The sequence below is a fragment of the Maylandia zebra genome, linkage group LG5, assembly GCF_041146795.1.
Source record: "Maylandia zebra isolate NMK-2024a linkage group LG5, Mzebra_GT3a, whole genome shotgun sequence".
Taxonomy (NCBI): domain Eukaryota; kingdom Metazoa; phylum Chordata; class Actinopteri; order Cichliformes; family Cichlidae; genus Maylandia; species Maylandia zebra.
The window spans coordinates 17,599,743-17,619,956 of record NC_135171.1 but is presented as its reverse complement, the minus strand read 5'-3'; the positions used below and the strand labels follow the sequence as shown (position 1 = coordinate 17,619,956).

Genomic DNA, 20,214 nt, shown 5'->3' with positions numbered 1-20,214 from the left:
AGACACAGACCTCCAATGGCGCTCTAACACCTCTGCGGTTTTAATGAAGGCCCAGCAGCATCTCCACTTTCTAAGAATCCTCAGAAGAATGGACCTGAAGAAGGAGCTGCTGACCGTCTTCTACCGCTGCTCCATTGAAAGTGTGCTGACATATTGCATCGGTGTGTGGTTCTCCAGCTGCACCACAGCACACAGAAAGGCACTCCAGAGGGTCATCAATATGGCCCAAAAAAATCATTGGACATCGACTTCCCTCCTTGAAGGACCTGTACAGCACTCGCTGTCTCAAGAGGGCACGCAGCATCCTATGGGACGGTACACACCCAGGACACCGGGTGTTTAAGCTGCTGCCGTCTGGCAGGAGGTTCAGGCTGCTGAGGTCCTGAACAAATAGACTCAAGGACAGCTTTTACAACAGGGCAATAGGCCTGATCAATGCAAATAGCTGACCTGACTGGCTACCTCCTTGGACTTTTTTTGGGGGGGGAGGTAACAACAGTAAAAACATTAACAATAATAATATTTATATTTATAACAAGGTGCAATAATGACTAATGTGCAATACAAATATACTTATTCTTTTTTTATTACTAAGTTAATATAGTGTGTGTCATATTATATGTAGTGCTGACGTAGGACAGTTTTCCAATTTCATTGTACTATGTATGACTGCGCAATGACAATAAAGAGTTATCTTAGAGAGAAAAAAAAAAAAAAAAAAAAGGAATGAATGAGGAAACGAGTCGCTGTGAATTTGAGGTTATTTTATTGGAAAACAATGAAATTGGATAACTTAGCTGAAACCTTTGTCCCTGAATTAGATCTAACAGCCTCTTTACTATACTATGTTAGGATTAAACACAGACGTTACAACACAAAACTGATGCAAACAAGGGGAAAGGAATTACTTTGGGGGGAAAAAAAAAAAAGCTGATAATCCAAAGAAACCAAAGATTCACCTCCTTTAAAAATTCAAAAACACAGTGACTGCTGTTCTCCAAACTTTAGTATAGAAAACCTTTCTGAGACGAAGTAAGCTGTACATGTAAAGGACAGCTGCACCTCTGGGCGAGACATAGCAGTATAAAGATCTCTCTTTGAGACACGGGATAATTCATGAGAACGCTAAACTGAGACAGTTTGCATACATTTAATCAGTCAGTCCTTGTGTAGCACAGTGTGCAAGTTTGTTACAACTTCCTAGCAAGCATTTTCAGAGCGTCACAGGGAGAAAAAAGGAAAATCTCCTTTGTTATGGAGAGGCGTGGGAATTTGGGGTGAAATTTGTGTGTTTCATCTTCCCCCCTCTCCCCAGCCCATGTGAGGTTTTTTTAAAAAAAATATTTATTTCAAGGACATTTGATTTCCCCGCTCTTACAATTTAAAAACAGTTTTTCACATCATTTCTCAGACTGGGCATCCACTCTGAATTTCATAAATACATTCAGCACTCAGTTATTGTAGGTTTTTTTTGTTGTTGTTTTTAAAGAGATTCTATTGCATAAGGACAATCAATCCTGGCTAAAAAACACTGTCACTACATTAACAGACTATCACATGTGCACTTAAATTAACACATATCCATCAGTTTTCACCGTATCTCTTCTTTTAATCCACATCTTCGTGGACCTCGCTCTTCCTACCTCGCACAGACATTAAAACTTAATTTAATAAACAGAAGACATATATGAGTAAACAAACATAAGGTACAGTCATTATTATATCACTAAAAACACAGGGCCTCAGTGGATTAGTGTGAAAACTTTATAATAAGGTTCACAGGAAGGAACAAGAGAAAAAAAAAACTAAAATAAAACTAAAAACTGTCAGCTTCATCAGTCTGGCAAGTCAGCGTCTTGAAGCTCCTCAAGTTTCGTTGCAGCTTGTGATAGGAGGAAAATCTCTCTTCACAGATAACCTCGAGATAAAACAGCTGTAAAATATGTTTCAACAACACCATATTAATACATCAGGATGCAATGGGGATAAAATGTGGACCATAAACAATTTAAAAGGGAAAAAAAGATAAATAATACAGAAGATCATTTCAATAACACTAAGAGTCCGTAAGAGCATATAAATGTGCTAGAGGTGAAACGCTGTCTTGTAGTTCAAAGCAGCAAACAATAAGTGACCAACAGTTACTCTACAGTTTAAAATGTCCCTTTGTGATATCATATGGGGAAGTGACCCCCCCCCCCCAATTCTTTGTGCGAGATTTCCTACAAATATGGATACTGCGCGAGGCGCCTAGGGCTTAGCTGGTAGGCACTGTAAACCTCGGTTCGGGGCGTCACACTAACATAAGGAGAACCAGTGGCGAACTGATGCTGGTAGGCTGCAGGGAGGCCGTGCAGCAGGCTGCTCACCGAGTCCTTGCGACTGGCCGAGTCTCTCCTGGAGGAGGATGAGGTGTACGTTGCTGCATAAGCGGAGGGGGAGTGTCCGTGGGTGCTGTGACCACGGCCCAGCAGCTGCTCCGTGGCCTGAGAGGCTGAGGAGAGGGCAGTAGAGGCCGGGTAGGTATATAGGCTGGGGGGGGCGGCAGCAGCGGCCGAGCCGGACGCCAGGGCTGCCACCTCGGGGAAGCTGTAGTGAGAGGCTGAGACGGCCTGGTGGAACGTCTGCTGGCGACGTAACGATGAGTCGCTGTGGGAGAGCCCCGAACGCTCCTGAGATGAAGAAACTACTGTGTGAACCTTTGAAAATAAATACATACACTCAATCAGACGCTGGGTACAACATGCAAGAAGATTATAGTCTGCATCTACATCTTTGGTATCGTCAGTTTTTTGTGCCAAATGGGGAGGAACAAACAAACAAACCCCCACTTGTTTTTCCCCTCCCTTTTTTTGTGTTATATAACTGCCAGATAACAGATGAAGGTGCGCGCTTGAATGTTACCTACACCGCAGACAGCTTTGGGCTTATTAAAAGGGCTGCAATTATTCATTGAGTAACTCAATTATAAAAAAAGCGTTACCGTAACTGCCACAACTGTCAAACCACCTAAATTTAAAATAAACGCATGTGTGTGCAGATGACCTGTTAACATAGTCTGAGTGGGTGGGTCTAAAGGGGGGCATAGGGTGCCCTAGTGCACATTTGACTTTACTAATATTATTTTTAAGATTTACGTTAATATAAAATCTAATGCATGCACAAAACACACATAAAAACACATTAAATCTACCTCAGGAGACAGAATACTGTCACAACCCTTTTGCTCTCTTCTAATGTAAGAAAGCCTTCCAAGAAGCCTGAAAACAAGATTAACTTGGCATGTAAATACAATGAACAAAACAAAAAATATATATATAATCTATCTATCTATACACTGTATTATTTTTATTTTTAAATTGTTACAATTTCTAAAATGTATTATTAATTTAATATTTTTATTTACAAAAGTAATTCTGATTACTCAATTGATGGAATAATTCAATTACTAAAAAAAACAAACAAACAAAAAAAACCAGCTGCAGCACTAATTGTGTTGTAAAAATAACAGCCGGAGCCTTAAGAGGAAAAAAACGAGGGGAAACTCCTGGTGCTTGACATAATGTGCATATAAAGCAAAACTAATGCTAAAATTAGATACTTTTAGATGTTCAGCTGTCCAATCGCTGCATATGGTACAAATGCAAACCTCACCGAAAAAGTTTCAATACACGTTTCCCCCAGCAGAGGGCAGTAAATACACGTAGGCCTTTAATAACAGGATATTAAGAATCCTTGGGAAAAAATGTTTTATACCTTTGCTGGTAAAAGGTGCTAATGTCATAACTTATGACAGATCCTGACCTTTTCACTCAATCACATGATGACATGGTGCACTCTGATGTAGCTTACCTATAACCTTTACTCTCCTCATATTGCTACAATCAAAATAAGGGCCCAGCCTCCTGTAGTTGATTAGTTGCGTGGTTATGGACAAGGATTCTCACAAAACAATGTCCCATTAACACACATTAATTACTTAATGTAAAACCAACAAGATAAAACAAGCCTCACCTGGCTGAGGTTTAAAGGGTGCGACTGGCTTGGCACCAGTCCATGGCGCTCCACACTTTCCCCTGAACTGCACGGCTGTCTGTTAGAGGATCTCTTGGGCTTGATGTAATTCACTGAGAATTCAAAGCAGTAAGACATACTTAATTATGCTTTCACACTTCAGTTAAATACACTGCTAAAACTACAGCAGCACACGGGTGACTCACCAGTCTCCAAGCGTCCTCGGGACTCTGCTCCTCTCTCAGATGCCTGTGTTTTGACTGAAGGTGCCACTACTGCCAGAGACTTGGCCTGGCGAGATGACATAGTGCTTGCTGGGTTAAGAGTGCGTGGAAGGGGAGTCAGGGGGCTGGCGGTAGAGGAGTCCGAGTCGTGTACGGTCACACAGCTGATAACGTTGGTGCGCTGGCTCAGTTCAAGACTGTGGAGGAAGTAAGTAATTTCCCGGGTCATATCAGGCAAACGAGTACGTCAACAGCTTTCATTCTACATGAATTGGGTCCCAGTGCTGTCTATGAGCTCAAAGAAGCCTTGCTTTGCATTTCTCTCATTTACCTTGACATTCTGAAATTTCAACTTAGGAATGAAAGTGATCTGAGAAAGAAACACCACACCACTGTTCAGTGCAGAAGAGCATCCTGTTCTCACCTAGCAGGGTGGAACTTATGCTCATCCTCCGTGTCTGTGTCACTGTGAATCGTAATGATGCTGACCGCTGGGCTCGGCGTGTCCGAGATCACGATCGGCTGTGACAAGGCTGCGCTGGAGCTGGGTGGAGTCACGCCACTACTGACCACTGATGCAGTAGATACACCCCTACGGGAAAGAAAAACACCACCATCACCAACCATTGACTGTGTGTTCAACCCATCAGCTGCGGTACCACGAAGAAGACTTTAAATAAAAATTTAAAAATAACGCCATTTTCTTTGCTTCTAGTTTCAACTAGTTTTTACTCCCATAAGAAGGCTTTTTGTCTGAGTGGCAACACGTATCGTTTAGCAGAATACAGCAGTGGATGCTGTGCCCTCAGTGCAGGTATAAAAAGTGTCCTGTCACTGTTTGCAAGCGAAAGAACCAGTGTGGCAACCGTCACAGGCCCTTTAGCCATCTCTCCCTCGGTATGGTAGCTTAAACCCCAATGAGGACTCTTAAAATTAAACTGGAAGAAGAGCAGAGCTGTACCAACCTGTTTCTGTTCTCTCCACGTCTGGCTTTCACCTTCTTCCTCTCCTGCTGAGTCTTGGTAATGCTCCTATAAGGTCAAAGGTCAGACTAGTTTAGCCTTCATATTTGCCATTTTACTTCACCTTTCAATGCAGTATTTCTCATGTAGTATGAAATTAACCAGTTCTAGTGTTGCTACTCAACTAAACAAAACCCCCAAAAGATTTGTAGCATCTTATTAACTTATCTGAAATGAGTTAATTGGAGGCCAAAGTGTTTGCGTATGAAATAACAATAACATAGCATTTCAGATACTAGTTATGAAAAGCGATAGAAAGTTATTTAATATTTAATCGATTTCATTATTTTTATTCTAATTTAACCTGAAAGAAATAACATTGAAAATGATTCAGCTTTAAATTTGAGAAGCCCATCAGTCTACATGCATCTTTAACAGTTGTTGGTTGACCCACCGCCAGCTGTGTCCCTGCTGCGTGGCAGCATCTGAGTGAATCGTTTCCACAGGTGATTCGGTGACATTTGACTGATGGGCAGAGCCGTGGATGGCTACGCCTGGGACCTGCTGCCATGATGATGGTATGAGGATCTGTTGGGTACCAGTGGGCCAGGCCTGCTGAGAAAAAACAAACAGAAAAGAAAAAAAAACACAACAACCAACACTTGAGTACATGTAATATGGAAGACAAATTGTGTATGGATGAAAACAAATTATCTGATTGTTGGAATGGGCCAGACAAACTGAGCCATGCGGACATATAAATTCCAAAGACTGAATACAAAGAGGCAAGCCAATGGCCAATCTCTTCTACAGGCAAGAGCGCAAAGCTAGATAAGCGAGCAACCTTTCCCAAGCCATTCCTTAATTATAACATTGCCCTGCAACAAATCCACAAGATGATAATCATGCAAAGCACAAACAATGAAGCACTGTAAAATGTCAGATCAGGTATAAAGACAAGTAGGCAGAACCATGGTGCCTGTTAAAGAAGAAACACTAAGAGATTAGTTGAGTTCCCTGCTGCTAAACAGTCTGCTGATGATATGTCTTGGGAAAAGGCATGCCACATGTTCTGGGGCTGAAACAAAAACCAAACAAACACAAAAAAGAAAAAAGTATGTGTCAGAGTCAGACAGGCTGTCAGGACAGTTTAGAAGACTTTGTTGCTGCAGCCCCCTCTGCTGAAACCAAGGAAGGACATGACAAGAGAAGCTGCAAGCAAAGCGCAGACCAACTCAGCAACACATGCGCTCCATGCCCTCAGCAGACCTATGGGGAAAGACTGGGGAATGAAACTGTGAATGGTGTGGGGCGAGCATGAGTAAAAACGCAGTGTAAATTTGGTCAATTTTGCACTGTGGAGGGGGTTTATAAAATAAAGTAGTAATATAAAATGTGATGCCAGAACACACACAAAAACGTTTGATTTTCCTATAAAAATTTGCATCAAACGACCATAATTATGAAAGGTGACAAATCCACATGTGAAGAGGAACGATGCTGAAATACGATGTGTAAAACAAAGATGGGCCCCTTACAACGCGTGGCAGAGAGGGAGCGGAACACTTGCAAAGAAAACAAAAAAAAGAAAAGAAAAAAAAGGGAGAGCAGGAGAGAGATGGCATTGTTAGTGGTAGAGGGAGTGTGCATGTCTTTCTTCGGGTATGTCATCGTTGCTTTACCAGCACTGTGGCTGTGTGTTCCAGGAGGGTAGGCCGACCCACCCCAGTGCCCAGCCCAAGGGGCAGAGAATACTGCGGGGCTAGGCCTGCTGGGGGTGGGTGCAGGGTGGCCACCATCAGGGGTGTGCAGGAACCCTGGAGGAGGGAGGGGCAGTGTTAAGTCATGACGAAAAGTAGCGCCCTTCAAGACTGATACAGATTTTTCTCTTTTTTAAAATAAAAACAGGCAGAGCAGATACACCCAGCTGCACAAGAGATGCACACTGGCACCGCTGGCCATCTGGAGACCTGGTCTCTGCAGAGTGCAGCAATTATTCCTCAATTTAGCAAACAGCAATTAACCAGCTTTTGGAGCCAGATGAGTCTCACTACACATGTGGCCTTTCTCCCACATAAAAAGACTGGGAATAAGAGGCCTGGCCAAAAGTGGTGATCCAGTCAGCTCTTAAAGCAAATTCAAGTGGAGACACACAGTCAACAGAAAAAGAAAAACAAACAGAATACAGTAAAGCCCAGGCCCTCGACTTATTTCAACAATTGCATTTAAGTAGCTAACATCTTATGCCCTAAATTCCTTAGAAGAACCCGATCTGCCTTCCTCCTGGCAGTAAGACCAACAAAAGCAGGGAGAATTTTTAGATGCACTCAGTATATCCACAAAGGAGCAAAACAAGGCATCAGTGCTCCACAAACTGGTGCAAGTAACAGCGGGATGTTTCCAGATTTTTTACAGTAACCCCTGAGCTGAAATTATTGAATGACAGATTATTCAGAAAAAAGAAAAAAAGGTGTATTTATGTACGTTTAAGTTACATCAGATAATAAAGAAAACCCAAATACACCAGACCCCAGTTACAACTTAACCTCATCTCTTCTTCCAGGAAATGTGAATATAACCTCCATCTATGTTCAGTGTTGGACCCATTCAGAATGCACAGCTGTCACTCGAATGGTCACAATAAAGACTGAATCCATTCACGGCACAGAAGCATAGAATTACAAATAAAACGGTGAAAAGTGAGCAAATCAGTCAAAGCCGCGGCACTTCTTTCTGCCTGCCCGTGTGTGCACTCCCACTCTCTTGCCAAGTGTGTGGCACGTCTAAAAGCGGAAAAGTTCTCAGGTAAAGGTTGCAAACAGTCACACACAACGCTTTTTTTTTTTTTTTTTTTTAAACAGTCATAACATCACCCACTGTAAATCCACAATCAAACTCACCCAAAAATAACTAGGGAACAGAAAAGGTTAAAAAAAACAAAAACAAGATGCTGTGTCTCTTGATAGAAAATTCATAAATTAAAAAAAACAACAACACAAAACTCAAGAATTCCTTCAAACGCTGGACCTTCCAAACTCTTACCTGTGTCAGCATACTTGGCTGTATCTGCAAGGACTGAGTAGACTGGTTCTGAGGTACTATCGGTACAGAGTTCTCCACCCTCACCGGGAAACTGGAACTCTTACTGGATGACTGCAGCCCTAGAAAACAAACGATGACAAACATCTCAATTATTAAAGGATTAAAAGGATCTACCATCTACTACAACATCTACAAATATTGTAGTAGATGGTTAAAAAAAACAAAAACAAGACTTTGTTGGTACAGAAAGCCTGACACAAACCAGCACAGAGGATTCATACCTTTAATACTGAAATCAAAGTGAATGTTTGTAATCAACTTTATGACTTACCTTGGATAGTGGAGGGTGGACAGACGATGAGTGTCTGCTGGAAGGGTTCCGTCTGGCTACACAGCCCAGCAGGACGCGTTGGGATCGGGACACTCTGCTGAGTCAGCCCGGGAATGTTGATGGTCGCCTGCTGGTACAAAGCTGGCTGGTAGTTCAGCAAAGGCACCGCACCCGCTGCAGAAGGCACCTGTTAAACAACAAAGCCCATTAATACCAGCAAAGACTACAGGTTGACAGAAGAGTAAAAATTTAGCATCATACCTGGTTATGCTGGTTTAGTTGGCTACTGAAGGTCACGGTGAGGTTGCCCGCTGCAGCACTGGGGACTGCATTGGTCGAGTAGAGGGATTTGCTGCTTTCATAGGAGCTCCGGCGCTTGCAGATCTCCATATTCTGGAAGCACGACTTCACACTGAAGAGGAATTAATACCATTGCATCAGCAAATGCATTTAAATAGACCAATAACTCTTCATCCTGCTACACACACTTACTGGGAGCTATGGGGATAGTCCATGAGGTGGCTCATCGTGACAAAGGGGTGACCCAGAGTTTTTGTAGGTGTGATCCTTTTGTCAGCATCCAGACGAAGCATTCGCTTCAGGAGGTCTATAAACTCTCTCCTGTCAGCTTTCTCAGCCAACATGTCAGTTCCCTCCAAGTGAGAGGAAAGGTTGACCTGGTAGGTTAATGACAAGAAGGGAAGGACAAAAAAGGAAAAACCTGGTCAGGCAATCACTACATGCCATATTTAAAGCCATTTCCTGGGTTATGCACTTATTTGGATATACCTGCATCATGTCATCCAGACAGTTAAAGATGTACTTTCTAGCCTCCTTAGATTTGATGCCCATCTCCATTTCATGTTCTGACGGGGTCTAAAAAAAGAAGCACAATATCCATTTATGTTTCATAACACTACCATTTACAAACATTAAATCGGTTGAATGGGGACAACCAAAATAAAGGAACCAAATCAAAACGAGCATCAAGTCTCTTTACAGCTTATTCAAGAAGATACTCGTAATATTAACCTTAAGCCTCCAGAGCGGGTAGCTAGAGTCAGGGCCTCGATTGAAGAAGCGGCTAGTCTTTGTGCCGGCACTCAGAAGATACTCAGCAGGTAGGCCTTGAGTCTGGGAAATGTAACGGATCTGGACACAGAAGAAAATATAGAGATAAAGCAATCACTGCAGAACTGCGATGTTTCAAGTAGTGTGTAGTTAAGAGTACTATAACTGACTTATTAAATACGTATACCTGGATTTAGAGCGGCATGGCATTTTAGAACCCTCTCTTGGTTAATAGGTCAATTATAATTTGCCAAAAACACTCAATCTGATGTGAGAAAAACTAAATACCATTCTCTTACAAAGCAGGGTGGTGGCACATTCATGTAGTCATGCTTACTTGAAGAAAAATGTGACCTTTATTCGAAAGGAAGACTTTCCTAGTCTTTCTTTGAGCACTGTTTTTGCTAACTTGTAAGTCCTTGGGACCATGAACATGACTGACCTGGTCATACTCAGAGGCTCCAGGGTACAAAGGCCAACCCAGAAACAGCTCCGCAATCACACACCCTAGAGACCACATGTCAATGGCCTCACAGAAGGGCAGCCCCAAAATGATCTCTGGAGCTCTAAACAAGAAAGATGAAATTTATACATTAATGTGGGGACAGAACTGGGCTACACAACTGAATCACATTAACACAACTCTTACGCATAACACTGCAAACTAAAAGGCACTTAAACGCTCCACTTGCCTGTAGTAACGGGACTGTAAGTAGGTTGAGCACACTGCTTTGGATACATGACTTGCAGAGCCGAAGTCGATGACCTTCACCCTGTAGGGCTGTCTAATGGGGTCCACCAACATGATGTTTTCAGGCTTCAAGTCTGCATGAATTAAACCCAGGCTCTTCAGTTTCATTAGTGCTGTAGCCACCTAAAGACATGAACACATGAGAGTTAGTCTGGGTGAAAAAAAAGAGGAATCAACTTTTTTTCTGCATTCACAGTTTGCCAACCTGCTGCAAAATGGGGCGGATGTGCCGTAGGGGAAGTGGGCTGAACTTGCTCTGCTTGAGAAAGTCGTACAAGTTCTGTTCAAGCATCTCAAAAACCAAGCAGGTGTGACCCTTGTGTTGGAAGCATTCGTACGAACGCACAAAGTTGTACTCATCTGCGTTCTCTGCACTTAGCCGGTTCAGAATGCCCACCTATTAGGAAAGGAAAAAAAAAACAACCAAATATGATGAGAAAGACAAACGCTAGTACACCCCTATGAAGGGAATGCAAGTGTAGTGAACAGCAATTTGTGTATGTAACGTAAACTTTTAGAAGAAACTGGTACATCGAACAAAATCCTGTTTACTTACCTCAATTTGGCCCTGCCGAGCATATGAAGGGTGGTTTTTCAGAATTTTGATTGCTACAATCTCATTGGTTCCCCTCTTCCAGCACTTAGCCACTTGTCCAAATGTGCCCCTCCCCAGGAACTCCAGCACTTCATAGCCGCTGGACACGGAGCAGAGGATCTCATGCTGCACAAGCTGATAATCCCCTTCACCATTGGAGCTGCTGCTCTTGGTGGTTGGAGCAGAGTGAGGTATGGACTGGCCTGTGCCCCCGCCTCCACCGCCGCCTGTACGCGTGGAGTAAGTTGCCGCAGGAGCTGAGAGCTCTTCTAATATCTGGACGCTTCCACATCCGCTTCCGCTACAGTCGCTGGCTGCCTCCATCTTTCTCTTCTGCCCATGCCTGTGCCCCCTAGTTTCAGAGGACGTCTCGTGAGCATAAGAGGAGGATGTAGCCTGCTCAGTGACGCGTCGACTGGATCCACGAGGAAGACTGCCGGTGCTATCAGCTGCTCGCACCACCACTTGACCCCTGGAGCCGGGCGCTGTAGGGGGGAAGACCAGAGATGGCGCAAATGGTGGCACAGCCATGGCTGGGGTGAATGTGTATGCGGACTGGCCCGCTATGGATCCGTAAGCCTCAGTGGTGGACACGTCCCAAACGTTGCTTTCCACCTTGAGCTTCTTGACGCGGCAAAAGGCACTGGAGGAGATTGACGGAGGGGAGAACACCTGCAGCTGCTGGGAACTCATAGCTGTAAAGAAATTGAAGAGTGTTAGCCACATGGCCTACCAAACAAAACAAAACAACCCAAACAAATACAGTTGTGTGTCTTACAATAACTGTGATACATTATTGTACTGTGTAAATTTCTCCAGCCAAACCTCATTTCTTTATATTTTGGTACCAAAATGGAAATAGATGCAGTAATTTAATGAAGCATGTACAAACATAAATAGAAATAAAGCATATAAAACAAAAAGAAGTCAGTATTTGGAAGGACCACATTTATTCCTCAGCACAGCCTGAACTCTTAGCCAAGCTTCTTGCCATTTTAAGTAGCCTTCAGGGATAGTTCTCCAGGCATCTTGAAGGACATTCAAAGTTGTTCTCTGGATGTTCACTACCCTTTGTTTTGGTCCGTCAATACGACTTCTTGAGTTACCACATTCACAAGTCAGGAAAAGATTTACCTCTGACCTTAACCTTGAAGTCAATGTCACCAAGATTCAAACTCGTCTGAGATTTTCAGTAAACTCACCTATGGCATTAATTTAAAATCCTACACCGCCATGTTCTCGAGTCATCACATTCACAAACTTGTGTCTATGCTGTCTAGCAGCATTATGACAATGTCCCATCATCCTTTTATGACTGGAAAAAGCCAATTTTCAAGGGAGAACTCTGAAAGACATTCAGCAAGCCTGTAGAACTATTGCTTAACAAAAAACAAACAAAGAAAAACAAAACACCAAAACCCACAAAGAAATGAGAGATGCCTCAAGAATTTTGCACAGTTCTGTTTTGTTGCAAGTTTATTAGGTGCAGTGAGATAGTGCAGTGCATCAGGCTGCATATTAAATATAAGTCGACACCTCACAGTTTGATCAAATTCAACCCATATCTATATGCCTGCATATTAAGCAATTTCAGGAAGTATGCCTGATGAATGAAAACTGCATGAAACACTTATTTAGCTTTACAACTAGGCAGGATCTTGCGCAAGGGGTAGCTGCATTTCCAAATCCATGCATACCTATTGAGGCATGAGGGGCACCCATGATTAAAATCATATTCTTTTGGAAAGTGGTAAATCATCAAACAAAAACAAAGGGCGGGGGGTGTCTAATGGGTTTTTGAGATTCCAAGTGAACTGAACAATAAGTCTTCTGTAATGCCAGTTTGAATCACATGGTGGTGTAGTGAGTCAATATGGAGTCCAGACTGCAAGAGCCCAGTGTGGAAAGAAGAGGAAATGTAGCTCAAGAGGCAAATGTGAAAGGATGCGTATTGGAGCTAACAATACAGCAATCAGTTCCTTAAGCACCCAGAAAGAGTCATTCCCCTTGTAAAGAAAGGGAATTTAGAAAGAAAAAACAAAAATAGTAAACATCTGAGTGGTACAGGTGGTGGCAGCAATGAAAACTTTTGGTTTTTAACTCTCCCACTTTAACCTTCTGTACGCCACAACTTTGTTCTTCTTCTTGGTTGGGTGACGGACAGCACAAGAGTAGCTTACAGACCGGTTGTACCATATACTTTGGACACAGAGTTGCGACAACTGCGCAGACCCTCACGCTTCCTGCCTGATGATGACATTTACTGGAATGCTAGTGGATTCATGGATATGTTAAGTGTAATGCAATCTTAATAATGTTTGTTATTAATTTGCTATAATGCCAAATGTGTGGCATAAAGAAAATACCCATGCAAGTGTAGGCAGCAGCTCTTGCTACTTCTGTGCAAATACAGTTGGCAGTAGCCCAAAAAACCACATGACTGAACAGTGGGAAAACAAATGCCAGACAAAGGCCCCAGCTACAAGACTCCGAGGATGCACGTGCAAACAACCTGAGAACGCTATGCAAAAGATTTTACAGATGCACAATAAAATTTAGCATTATATCTAATACACTTACAGAAGTTACTAAAATAAAATATACATGTGCTGTACTTTGTACTATTCTCAATGTGGTCAGACTAAACTTTTGATGTTTTTGTGACTGGAATATCTACACAGCAGTCCTTCAATTATGTCACTGGCATGATCACGTGACAGTTTAAAAATAATAAAATAAAGTTTAAAAAAGAAAATTATATCGGATATAAAAGTAAAAAAAATTCTGAACAGTTGGGAAAATTTGTGTTACAGCATCCAGAACATATGAAAAACAACTTATATTTGATGTTTTGCAAAGAAAACAACAAAAACAAAGCAAGCTAACAAACAAAAAAACAAACAAACACTAAAATGAAAGCAGCTATTACTGTATGAGGTGGTTTTTTTGTATCTGTCATTCTGGGAAGGGAGCCAGAAGTGCTCAGCTGCATGTCCAGTAAGAGGTGAAGAGGGTAGTTAGGATCCATTCAATAACCACAGCCATTTACGTGACCTGTTCCAGCTGATTGAAGAATCCGGAAAGTATGTTGACCGAAACTGGATTCAGACAGCAACAGCAATGATGAATTCCTTCAGCAAGTAATATAGATGGATTTTGCAGCTGCCAGTTCAATATTCAGGCCACAGAAATACTATCCTGGAGTAAAGGGTCCGTAATCATACAACTTTTCCATCTCTCTATATTTCTTCCTGCAGCTCAGGTTAATGTCACCATCGACTCGAAACATCCTGAAGTCTGATACCATCCGACAGTGGTCCAGGAAGTATGAGTGTGTCACTTCGTTCCTGCAATGCTCCACGAAGCACATCAAGCTCCAATCACTATCTTAATCAGTTATGACAAGCGATCGCTAGAACAACGACCGCTCTGAAACACCCATTGTTTCCTTAGTAGCTCCTCCAAGATTACAGGCCTCGCTTCTGCCAGTAGAACTGTCACCACAATGAGCTGATGGAAGACTTCCCAATAACTAAAATATGATGCACAAAAAACCCCACTAACAGAGTGGTAAAATGCACCTGGTAAAAGTCATGTTGAAGCAGGGGGTGGGAACTTGTCTGATAAAGTAATTAAAATTGGGGGATCTGCTGTTACTCACCAGAAATAAAAATCTTAAGTGAAAAAACAACAACAAACCAGTGATTTTAAAAAAGGAGAGAGAGAGAAAAAGCCCTATAACAAATCTACTGCACCACTTATGGCAAATACTGTTATTAATATGGGGACAACTACATTAAAACTTTCTGGTAAAACACTGCGCCCTAGTGGTGAAACCTTTAGTTAAATTTAGCAAATTCTGATTTTCATTTACTTTTAAGGGAATAAGCCAAAGATTTTTTTTAAAAAAATCTGTTATTTCCATTTTTTAAATTTATGAATGGACCTGTAAAAGCAGTAGCAATGGCCAAATGTATATTCTGAGTAGCCCAATTTTTATAACTGACCTATTTGTATACATTAGAGCCATTCCACATAATAAAATAAATTACTTTTTAATTTCTTGTATCTTTTATTTGTAAGTTGTATCTTATATAATTTATTTCAGTCTGTTACTGTTCTTATGTTCTTGGAGCAACGGTAACCACATAATTTCCTCAGGGATTAATAAGGTATTCTGATTTAAGTTATTCTGTTCAATTAAAAACTTTCCATAAAAAAATAATGTTTCTTCTATAAAATAAATATTATTTTAAAGATTTAAGCCTAAATTATCCGATAAAATAGCTTCAGATCTGCTTTTAAACAATGTCCACGATCTACTTCTTAGTGGAGAGGGAAAAAGTGAACACGCTTGTGTTAATTTAAGTTTATATAGTCATGCGTGTTGCTCATCTAACTGTAGGCAACGCTACCTGGAACTTGAGAGTGAATTTCACTGTAAATAACTGCGAGCTGTGTGTGTGTTTCTGTGCAAGTCAGTAAGCTGGTTTAGGTAAACCGACAAAAGAAACGAAACAGCAAGCAAGCATAGTGACAACATTAAAGGACGGACGTGCTTACGGAAAAGTTTCATAACGGCGTTAACAGGCAGAGACAACACGGAGAACATGACAAACACACCGCCCGGCAGTAGTGATCTGCTCTTTGATATCAGAAGTGTTTGTCGGTTAAATTAAGCTACTGGTCTTGCAAACGAAAACCCGTATTTAACACAAACCTATTGTCAGGCTCTTACACAGACCCACTTCTACTGCAATCTCGATTAATAACCTGCACGACTCGTCCCCGTGTTCTGAAGCTAGTTTTCAATGCTGCATTTACCTCCTAAAAAAATCTGACAGACCCCTCACTTGTTTTTCAGTCGACCCTTTGTTACAACAAAAACCCCTCGAACTGCCCTGCTAAGGGTGGAGGGTGGAGATCTTCGACGGATCGGCTCAACCAAATTCTTTAGCTACAGTTTACCATTCACGACTGAAGTTTATAGACAACTGCTGTGTTCAAGCCACTGATGACACATCTCCATATCGCTACTAAAAAAACTAAAATCCTTCATATTTCTGGTAGTTGTTTTTCCTGCTAAAGTAAGAGACTTAAGATCAAATCAACAAGGCAACGATACTTAACTCGCTAATGCTAACATGCTAACGCAGCCACTTTTTTTACAATATGGTGCTTAAAAAACATCTCATCCAAGCAAGCGGGGTCAAATTATTCTCAAGGTGCCCAGAACAGATGGTGAATGTAGAGTGACTTGGAACATACCGGATTTGATGTTAGGACAGCTTGGAAACACAGGCTTCGTCCGAGGTTTAAATCCCACTGCAGTCTGCTGCCAATCCGATTAGCTTCCGCTAGTTAAATGCTAGCTAGGCCTGCATTGTGTCTTCAGTCAATGGTGAGCCCGACAGCGAGAGAAGGCCTTACAGCGCAGAACCCCCAGAGGGGAAAAGTTCTCATGGTATCAATAAATGAATTCATCTAATCTTAAAATTTATACAGCAGTTAGTTATAACATGATTTATCCTTCTCTAAAATCGACTGCCTTAAAGCAGCGAAAACCACTTTTCACCGGAACTAACCACGTCCTTATACAGCTACGAATCCGACGTCATTTCCGCGCATTACCGTAATTAGCAGGAATTCTTCATATTTTATCATTAATGAGATATATATATATTTGTTAAACAATATGAATAAATAAAAAACATGTACAGACAACAAAGTACCCAACGCTGTTATGATCTCTCTATTGTCAAAAATATAATCAGCCATATTTGGAATCATGTTACACAGCAAGTGAAACAAGAGGGGGAAAAAAGACATGTTACGGTAAAAAAAAAAAAAAAAGACATTGCCGTGACGTAACCAGAATATACCAGTAATTTTCCAGCTGTTGTGCTAAACTTTGTTAAACGAAAATTAAAGTTTGATCCGTTTTGGTGTTAGTAAAAATGATGATGACGATAATAACGATAACAACAACAATAATAGCAGTGGTAGTAACAGGGCAAAGAGTGTTATGGGCACATGACAGGGCCTAAACCAGCTAGAGTACAGCAGGGGTGTCAAACATAGGGCTTTGGGCCAAAATTCCCCTGGCAAACCCTCCAACCCAGACCACAGGACAGGTTTGGAAAATGTGAAGGTAGGAATAAACATTAACTTATAACTTTACTTTCAGAAGTTTTACAGCTTTTCCTACTGATGATGACTTTGGCCATGACCATTCATGTTACAAAATAAAAAGGAATGAGATAATGAGATAGGCATGGAGAACACAACAGCAAGCATGTTTTGTTTGAGTTTGCGGCAGTGTGTGGAATTACCAAAATTAAAGAGGAGATAGCCTAACATATGAAACAGGAAAAGACCACTGTGTAATTCATTTATTTCAGCAAAGTAACTATATTCTAATTATCACCTATGTTTATGTGGTCACTGTAACGCAATAGAGATACTCATATTTTGTATTTTAATGACATAATTCTGGTACATATATTCAGTTACTCCCCAACACTGTGTATTGGGTAAGGTTCAAGTACATCATTCTCCAAAATGTTGTCCAGGTGATTTTGTTTTTGGTGCCTGCACTGCATCAGTTCTTCCAATGTCTGTATTGGCTTTGACTATGAGGTCTAACCAGTGTTTTATGTATTGATATGTGTCGCTGAGGCTGGACACTCAAAATCAGAACCCGGAAGAAGTCCAAGTCCTAATTAAACTTCTTAACAGGCTCTGAAATGTACTCAAATGTCACAGTCTGTAGATGTGACAAAGAAAACAGGTGAGCTGTTTATTGAAACGCTTGGAAAAAGTTCAGACAACAAAATAAAGTCCAAATGGGGGGAAATGAAATACTGTGTCCAACTAACTATCAGAATAAAGCAGTAAGTGAGAGGATTGATGAGTGATATTAGATTTACTGGATGCAACTTCAATAATAAATGATTGTTGTTGTTGTTTTTTACATGTTAATAGCATTTCACACTTTCACACTGTTCAGCAAACAAGTAACTTAGAAGAGCAACACATGTAGAGGTCCACACTGTGTTTAGAAAAGTTAAACTTAACATGGACATATACCCTTAAAATGTCCACTTTAGCAACTGTCACTTGCCCAGTGATGCTTACCTTAGAAATTAATCTCTTCTTCCTTTTCTGTCTTCTCTTTTTTTCCCGCTGTAATCCACTGCAAGTGTGTGTAAAATCTGTCAGCACCCTGCAAAATGTTTTCTTCTATTAATGTTATGACAACATTCATTTGAACGAAAAGCATTCTAAAGGCCTCTGATACATTTGCTATGCTCCACCCTGGTTACTGTTGAGTAGCAATAATCAACCTGGCTTGTATATTTTAAAATGTCATCTTTTTGTAACATAACAAATTTTCCAGGCGCGTCTGGAAAGCCACAAATCTCTTTTTTTTTTCCAGGAAAAAGAAGCATTAAGCAGCCAGTCTGTTTTTTTTACTGATGGACGACCATAGATTTAAGTGTGCTTTTAAGCATGAAATAAAATTAACACACACACACACACACACACACACACACACACACACACACACACACACACACACACACACACACGCATAGTTTCCCTAGCTAAACAGCAAAAGATACCAGATCCTAAATTCAAACATTTTCATTCCTCTTTGTTAGATTTTAGTAGTTAGCCTGGAAGATTTTCAAACATGGTTGGTGTAAGAATGGGCTGTAAGAAAGTACTTGCTTTGTTATATCACACTAAAGGAATTACAAAATGTGAGTACCCATGTACAAATGCCTCATTCTCCTAAGCCTAGTCTGACAAAACAAATAAAGAGGGATGCCCATCTGAAACAGTCTTTCATGTCCTTGAGCAGTCAAAGGAGAATTTATTTACTTCAGTAAAAATGATCAATAATCCAATAAGATAATACACCATTGCAATGCAAAAACTTACTGAAGTGGTATATACACGATTCAACTTCTCTTTTGTAACCATAATGCAAAAATTGCATGCACAGTTGTACTCTTAAAAGCATTTCACACTATGCAGCAAGAAGGTACCTTAGAAGAGCAACACATGTACAGGTCCATACTGTGTTTAGAAAAGTTAAACATTAATGTGGACACTGCATGTCACCTTTAAATTTCCACTTTAGCAACTGTCACTTGCCCAGTGGTTCTTACCTTAGAAAATAATCTCTTCTTCCTTTTCTGTCTTCTCCTTTTTTCCAACTGTAATCCACTGCAAGTGTGTGTAAAATCTGCCAGCACTCTGCAAAATGTTTTCTTCAGTTAATGCTATGACAACATTCATTTGAACATAAAGCACTCTAAAGGCCTCTGACACATTTGCTAAGCTCCGCCCCCAGTTACTGTTGAGTAGCAATAATCAATCTGGTTTCTATATTTTAAAATGTCATGTTTTTGTAACATAAAAATTTCCCAAGTTTCCAGGAGCCTCTGAGATGGCACAAATCTCACTTTTTTCAGCAGAGAGAAGCCAGTCTGTTTTGTTTTAGTGATGGATGACACAAATTCAAGTGTGCTTACAAGCATGAAATAAAATTAAACAATTTCCCCAAGTCTTGTCCTGAAATGCCATGGTTCACTTTTTTCACAGAAGAGAAGCATCAATCTTTCTTTTTTCTTTTCTTTCCTTTTTTTTAAACTCATGATGACACTGATCCAGAAACGCTGTTAAAAAACAGACTGTACCCTTATGTCATGTCAAACACAGCAGGCAAACGAACCTGTCACCACCTTGCATTGATTCATAAATATCCAATCATATCTAATCAAGTTGCGACTAACTTTAAGTTGTGTAACGGTCAAGCAACTTGACAGCATAGCAAGTCCCTTGTTGTAAAGTACTCATAAAGTTTTCACAAGTATTTATACTTTATATTTAAAAAGTATAAAATAATAAAGATAAATATAATACTCGTGATAATACGCAAAATTTTACTTAAGTAGGATTTTATATGTCAGATTCTTAATTAAAATTATTACATTAGTATTATCCTAATGTACTGTTAATAGTTTTGCTGAAGTAACTATGTTCTCCTGTCATCTTATAAGGACGTGCAGTCGTGTAGGAAAAGACAACAAGGCTGTGGTGTGCTGGGAAAGTACAGCTGAAGTGGTGAGGGAAACTGCCAAGAAGGTGTTTGTTGATTTCTCTGGACAGAGGAGAGAAGGGAAGGGAACTTGGTGGTGGAAGTACAGTAAAGG

At 40.8% G+C, this 20,214-nt stretch overlaps 1 protein-coding gene across 6 annotated transcripts; it reads right to left on the bottom strand.

The window, feature by feature from the left end:
• Positions 1-749: 749 nt before the first annotated feature.
• On the bottom strand, positions 750-19,272 carry hipk1b (homeodomain interacting protein kinase 1b). Of its 6 annotated transcripts, none has more exons than XM_076883892.1 (19): positions 19,168-19,272; positions 18,128-18,215; positions 10,952-11,685; positions 10,601-10,792; positions 10,337-10,518; positions 10,087-10,210; positions 9,606-9,725; positions 9,363-9,449; positions 9,066-9,250; positions 8,835-8,985; positions 8,574-8,760; positions 8,243-8,361; positions 6,883-7,017; positions 5,655-5,815; positions 5,204-5,269; positions 4,663-4,830; positions 4,221-4,435; positions 4,015-4,127; positions 750-2,699 (listed from the first exon to the last, which is right to left on the bottom strand). In XM_076883892.1, the coding sequence occupies exons 3-19, from the start codon at positions 11,681-11,683 to the stop codon at positions 2,223-2,225; spliced, it is 3,414 nt and encodes a 1,137-aa protein (XP_076740007.1). In that variant the 5' UTR covers positions 11,684-11,685; positions 18,128-18,215; positions 19,168-19,272; the 3' UTR covers positions 750-2,222. The 6 variants fall into 6 exon arrangements, with proteins under 6 accessions (XP_076740007.1, XP_076740008.1, XP_076740006.1 ...); XM_076883893.1 differs by lacking the exons at positions 18,128-18,215; positions 19,168-19,272 and adding an exon at positions 16,259-16,584 and having other exon boundaries at positions 750-1,933; positions 2,370-2,699; XM_076883891.1 differs by lacking the exons at positions 18,128-18,215; positions 19,168-19,272 and adding an exon at positions 16,259-16,584.
• Positions 19,273-20,214: the final 942 nt, after the last annotated feature.